The 6447-nt window shown below is 38.3% G+C and overlaps 1 protein-coding gene across 6 annotated transcripts in view; it reads right to left on the reverse strand.

Moving 5' to 3' along the window:
• Window positions 1–6447, reverse strand: part of Map7d2 (MAP7 domain containing 2) — a 135845-nt gene that overhangs the window by 30287 nt on the left and 99111 nt on the right. For all 6 annotated transcript variants that reach the window (XM_033760104.1, XM_033760103.1, XM_033760105.1 and 3 more), the window contains one exon: window positions 5137–5264. In XM_033760104.1, the coding sequence (XP_033615995.1) occupies window positions 5137–5264 (128 nt within the window). The remainder of the gene's footprint in view (window positions 1–5136; window positions 5265–6447) is intronic.

A 6447-nucleotide genomic window follows, 5' to 3' on the forward strand; every position in this document is an offset into this window, starting at 1 on the left:
ATATAAATTGAATTTTGGAAAACTTTAACGGCGCTGTCAACTTTGGAAAAAGTTATCCCAATTTACTGTGTTGAGTTGGCATTGTACAGAAATGGACAGCCATATTGGTCTAGAAACGTTAATTTTTTTATTTTTATTTTTTTTCCATGTGTACAGGGGTAACGCATTGTACTAAATATGTAAGGTCATATCTACTTGGGTTTGATTACAGAAACTAAGAAAGTATTCTCTAAATAATGAAAAAAGAATACGATAAGACTACAAGAGCAATAAGCAATTTAAATATGCTCAGGGACCATTTTCATCTCCAGAATTAAGGATTATTTTAATGTTACATCATTGCCTTTTCTCTTTTGCTTTCTTTTTTAGTTTTATTTTAGGATTCCCTATTTTTAATGTTCATACAGAGGTTTCTTTAACTGAAATACCGAATAGTTTCTCTGGTGTGATAAACTATAATAGTACACAGGATCCTAATGAGATAATTAATAATGTGAAATAGGAAGCAAAGGGCTAAAGGTGTAGGGAAAGTGGGAAGGGTGGGGGAAAGGTAATAAGGGAGAGGAAAAAAATATGAGAAACTGAAAAAATGGAAATAAAGTGTTTGTAAATGGAGAGGGGAGGAGGGGGTGAAGGGAGGGCAGGGACAAGGGGAAAAAATGAGAATCAGACCTATTATGTAAAGGCACAGGATCCCAATGATGAATGTAACTGTATTTTATACCTAGATTGTACCAATAAACTCAATAAAAAGAAACAAAACAAAACAAAGAGGAGCATCAGAGTATCTCCCAATTCACATCATCTTAGGAATTTATTTTTCTGACCCAATGAATCTGGGTTGGCCTAACTGCTTTGACCAGTAGCATATATCAGAAAAGTAATGCAATGCCAATTCAGGGCATGATCCTTAACTGGCCTGGCAGCTTCCAACCCTGGAAGATGCTCACCCTCGGGGCTATGCCCTCTTTAAACCTAACTGCCATGCTGTGAGTTGCCTAAGCCACAGGGAAAGGCTACTTAGAACCTGCAGCTAAGCTCTCAGACAACAGCCAGCTTCTCTGATAGCCAAGTAAACGGGCAATCTTGAACCTCCAGTCATTGAGTCCTAGGTAACTGTAGCCCTGGCTGACACTACCACAACTGCACAGATCCCAGGTGAAAACTGTCCATTGACAGTGTCAACCCACAGAAGAACTACATGCAAGGCCCAGCCAGAGCTCTAGTAAATTCAAGTCATAGGACTATGACGCTTAATAATAAATTGCTGTTTAGATGACTAAACCAACAAAATATATTCTAAGAGTGAAAAACCATTAGAGAACATTTCACACACACAAAATTAGAAATACAGGCAACATCAATACTCAGGCAGAGACAGGCTGGGTAAATCCACTTGGCCACACTTGATTTCTTCTCTCTAGATTACAGGAAGAAAACTATGCTCCATCTATGTCTTTCAGAGTGCTACTGAAGCTAGTTTTCTAAAACCCACAAAAGTACCCAACAATACAAACAATGAAAATAAACTTAATCGCTTAAAAGAGCAATGCTATTAATATGCATAACCACCCAACTGTGGCTTAATTTATCAGAGATCAGGTAGGAGAACAATGTACTGTCAGAGCTTAGGAGGTCACAGGAAAAGGGATCATTAATCACATGACTTATCTGAACATCTGGATACCAGTTCAAAGAGGCTAACTAAGCCCCCTTTCACAGCCAGGTCATTTTTAAAAAATCACATTTGGTCTGCACTGAGGGAATGTCAAAAATAAACAGTTTATTGTGTGTGATACCACTTTAAATATCAAGTAAGTATTTTTTTTGTCTTTCTTCAATATTGAGCATGCAAAATAATTTTTATAAAATGTGTAAGGTATAAAGAGTGATATAACAAATGCCTACACATCCACCAAAAATCCAAAAGAAAGATACTATGATTATTCTGGAATCTCCAGGATGTCCTTCCCTGATCCAACCCCTCTCCAATTTCCACTTGGAGGCTATCATCACCCTGAAATTTATGTTTGTCATTTTTTTTCTAAGAAATTCATTTTTCCATATTTATAATCTTAAAAATACACTGTTTAGGTCTACACATTTGGGAACTTAAAATAGATGAAATTATACTGTTGATGTTCTTCAAATTGCTTTTTCCACCTATGGGAAGCTATGGCCCATTCTTTTTCACTGCTGAATAATTTTGCTGGATTTTTAGAACTGATTTACACTCTGCATGAGTTTTCATGTTTCTCAGACCTGGTCCATAGCCACTGTGGTTCAGCCAATTTTTAACAAGTGGAAAATGTACTTTCAAATCAAGATATATTTGCTTCTCCTTAGACTTCTCAACTCATTCTTACAGGTTGAGCATATCAAATGTGAAAATCTGAAATGCTCCAAAATTCAAAATGTTTCGAGCATCATGTTGATACTCAAAAAGCTTCAGATTTCAGACTGTCAGATCAGGGATCTTCAACTATAAAGTCTATGCAAACATTCCAAAATTTGAAAAACTACAAAATGTGAGACATTTCTGGTCCCAAGCAACCTGAACGGACTAAGACAGACCCACAATGAGCACCTGCTGATTAACAGGAAATCAAGACAGTACCCACCTTAAGGCAGTATAGGAGGAGACCATTAAGTGAACATAAAATGCACAATGAGGCATGGATCGATGCAGCCTGCCCTCTTACTTTATGCATGACTCTGCTCAAACATCATCTCCTCAAAAAATCCTTTCTCGACTACCTTATCTAGCTGCTCCTCTTCTACCATCCTCTGTTATCTGCTCTGCTTTAATTTTTTAGCATAACGTTTATCACTACCTGATGTTGTGCTTGCTGTTCATTGTCACACAGGCTCCATGAAGACAGGGACATTTGCTATATTCATCTCCACATCCTCAGCCCTTAGAAGAGTGCTGGATACAAAGCAGGTGCCATATGGGCATTTTTGAGGGAATGAACAACAAAGATAAGCATGTGATGCTATGTGAGCAGAGAGAAAGGAGGCAAACTTAGTTTGGGCTGGTTCTAGAGTTTGAGCTGAGTCCTGGGCAGCTCTGTGGACTGGGGACTGTACTGTTCTCCACCATGTACCTGCCTCCTTTCTACCTCACTTAGGTTTTCTGAAGTAAAGACTGTTTACACTCATTTTGGGATTCACTGAGGCATTTGGCACAGCAACTTGCATTCAGTTATCCTACAAATATTTAAAGCACCTCCTGTGTGCCTATTATTATAGTGTGTAAAATAATGTTTTCTCTATATTAAACTGCATAGGAAGTCTTGGATTCCATTCAAGTCTCTTTGAAAACAGAGGGCTTTTATTTATTTTCTTTTTGTACCAGGGATTGAACTTGGGTCCTTGTGCTTGCGAGGCACAGAGGGCTTTTATATAAAATAGCTATAGAAATATATTCTTTCTTAAGGTTTTCAACTTCAAAGAAATAGCAGAGCTAATTGTGAGGTTGCTTCCAAAAACCCCATTCTCATCTCTATAGAGGGCAAGAACTCCCTTTTTTAGTTAGTGAAATTTACAACTACAATGATGAAACTTGCAGGTTACTATCTGTGTGGGCACAACTAGTCAATATCCAGGAAAAGCAAAAATAAAAGCTGGAAAAGTCCCAGTATGAATCAAACTTTTCTATTAATACAAACATTCCACATTAATACCAGAATAGTGACACGTAGATAAAAGCTGAAAAAGCTAAGAAATAAGATCTCTTTAGGTATTACTAACTACTAAGGCCTGGGCTTGAAGACATGAGGATGAAACCAACAATTAAATTTCTTCCTGGGCAACAAGGTACTGTACTTCTAGAGGAAAGTCAGTGTTAGTGATACTCAATCCATACTCTCCCTGATGGTAACTATAAGGAGATTAGAAAAATAAGACCAGATATTAGTCAAATCATGCCAAGGTACCATAATGTTTTAAATAAATATGTTAGAGAAAAAGAGAAAATGAAAGTAAAGAGCTCTCAAAATTATTTTAACAAGGTTGCAAGAAAGCAATACCATAACTACAGACAAGCAAACCAGCACAGAAAAGATACCACGAACTAAAGAAAAAAATTTAAAAATGTGTTATTAATTCAGTTATAGACCATCCAAAGACATTCTTTATGGGGAGCAGACACGTCAATAACGGGTATCAGTATGTGTATAAAAACCATAGTGATCGCTGAGAAAAATACCAAACACTCTGTTAGAACAAAACACTTTAGAAGTAACAGCTAATATCACCTTGAGCTATTTTAAGCAAATTCTCAATTGTTCATTAAATTTGATTTATCTTATGTTCTCTTAACAAAACTGATGATTCACTGTATATGACTCTCAGTATATAAAAACCTTGCTGTTTTCTCAAATTAATTAAATCCTATTTCACTTCCTCACTACTCCTGAAGATAGTTCCATTGTACAGGGATTGAACTCAATGCCTTCTCAGTGAACTACATCTGGCCCTTTTTGCTTTTTCTTTTTAATTTTGAAACGTTGTCTATGATGCTAAATTTACCAAGCTGGACTTGAATTTATACTCCCCCTCAGCCTCCCAGGGCTGGGATTACATGTGTGTGCTGCCATGCCTAGCTTTACTACTAGTAAAACAACTTAATGATTTAAGATAGTAGGCACAGAGTTATTGTAAATTTGCTTTTTGTTACATGGTAATAATTTCCTAACAAAAAATGTATTTGGTTTAGTAAAAAAATACTGCTGATTATGGCTGATAGGTTATTATTGTCTCTCTTGTTACAAAGACAGACAATGTCCCATCATTTACCTAAAAGATACACAGAGTCAGTGCCAGTATTTCTCCTGCTCCCAAATTCTGCTTGGCCATGGCTTACAGGGAGTCAGGAGTTACAATTTTGTTTTTTTAATTTCTTTTTGTTTTTTTGAGAGGGTCTCACTCTGTAGTTCAAGCTGGCCCTGAACTCACTATAAAGACAAGGCTAGGTTTGAACTCTTGGCGATCCTACCTCTGCCTCCCGAGTGCTGGGATTACAGGCGTGCACTACCACCACTGGCATAGCAGTTACAATTTTGGATGGCACCAAGCTCCACCAAACTAGCTCTCAATCGTCAGACAGATCTGGCAAAGAGGAGAGATGCTTACCTGGATATCACAGGAGAAGATGACCTCTTAGGAATGCCTCCGGGAACCTCGCATCTTCTCAGTGGGGACCCAAGGCCCCCAGTGGGAACCAAAGTTGTCACTCGTTGCCCCCTCTTCATTTTCTCTGTCTGTAAGGGAAACAGAATAGGGTAGCCACAGCCTATGACTGGTATTACTTCTACAATTTCTAAAAAGTCCCAGATGGAAGTGATGTACACATTTAAGGGGGACCAATGCAAAGGTATAATGCTTCATGTGAAGAGAAAATTTGTAGTGAGACACTATGGGGTCATCACATTTAGATTACCCAGCAAAAACAGTAACAGCTTTCTACCTCAACATGTATGTGTTGCCTTCCTTGTTATATTACTGGAAATTGACAACAGAATTATGTCATGGTTGTGGACATATAGGAACTGGAAAGAGTACAAAGATACATGCTTATTGCAAAAAATTATAGGTGAATAAGAAAATGGTTATAACATCCAAGACAGCGAGCTACAGATTCTGATAGGGGTTATACTGGGTTATAATGGGGCCTGTAACCCACTCATTTCTCTATCAGCAGAAGGGAGAAGGGAATAGACATCAGTTTCTGGCCTACAGATAGTGCTCCAAAAGGATTAGTTCTCTTCTTTCTCTATCATACTTTTCTATAACAAATCTTCATTTGGACTCCACATACAAAAATGTCAGCCCCCTTCCACAATAATCCATCCTACAGCAAAATCCAAGACTTACCAACATCATGTCTCTTTTAAGAATCTTGGGGACACAATGGCTACGAACAGAAAGTGTTACAAAATGCCCAACATGGCTGGAGATATAGCTCAGTGCTGGAGTGCATGCCTAGAATGAGTGAGGCTCTGGGTTTGATTCCTGAGTAGTACAAAAAAAATCCCAGTAGTTTTAACACAGGTCTGCATATTATTTGATATGCCTCTCTTTAAAAGTAGAGTTTAAACCAGGCGTAGTGGCGCATGCCTGTAATCCCAGCACTCGGGAGGCTGAGGCAGGAGGATCGCTGTGAGTTTGAGACCAGCCTGGGCTATATAGTGAGTTCCAGGTCAGTCTCAACTACATAGTGAGACCCTGTCTCAAAAAAACAAAGCAAAACATAAAAAGTAGAGCTTAAATTTCCCTCCATTGAGAGTAGAAGTGACTTGCTTCAGATTAACAGCATGTGGCATAAGAGACAAGTTGGGCATAAAAGGCACTGCAGCTTCCCTCTTGTGTTTACTCTCAGATTGCTTGCCCGGGGAGAAGCCAGCTGCCATGTCATGTGGATACTCAAGCAGATTCACAGAGAGG

Source organism: Fukomys damarensis, unplaced genomic scaffold (assembly GCF_012274545.1).
Source record: "Fukomys damarensis isolate Sample0158 unplaced genomic scaffold, DMR_v1.0_HiC HiC_scaffold_39, whole genome shotgun sequence".
Taxonomy (NCBI): domain Eukaryota; kingdom Metazoa; phylum Chordata; class Mammalia; order Rodentia; family Bathyergidae; genus Fukomys; species Fukomys damarensis.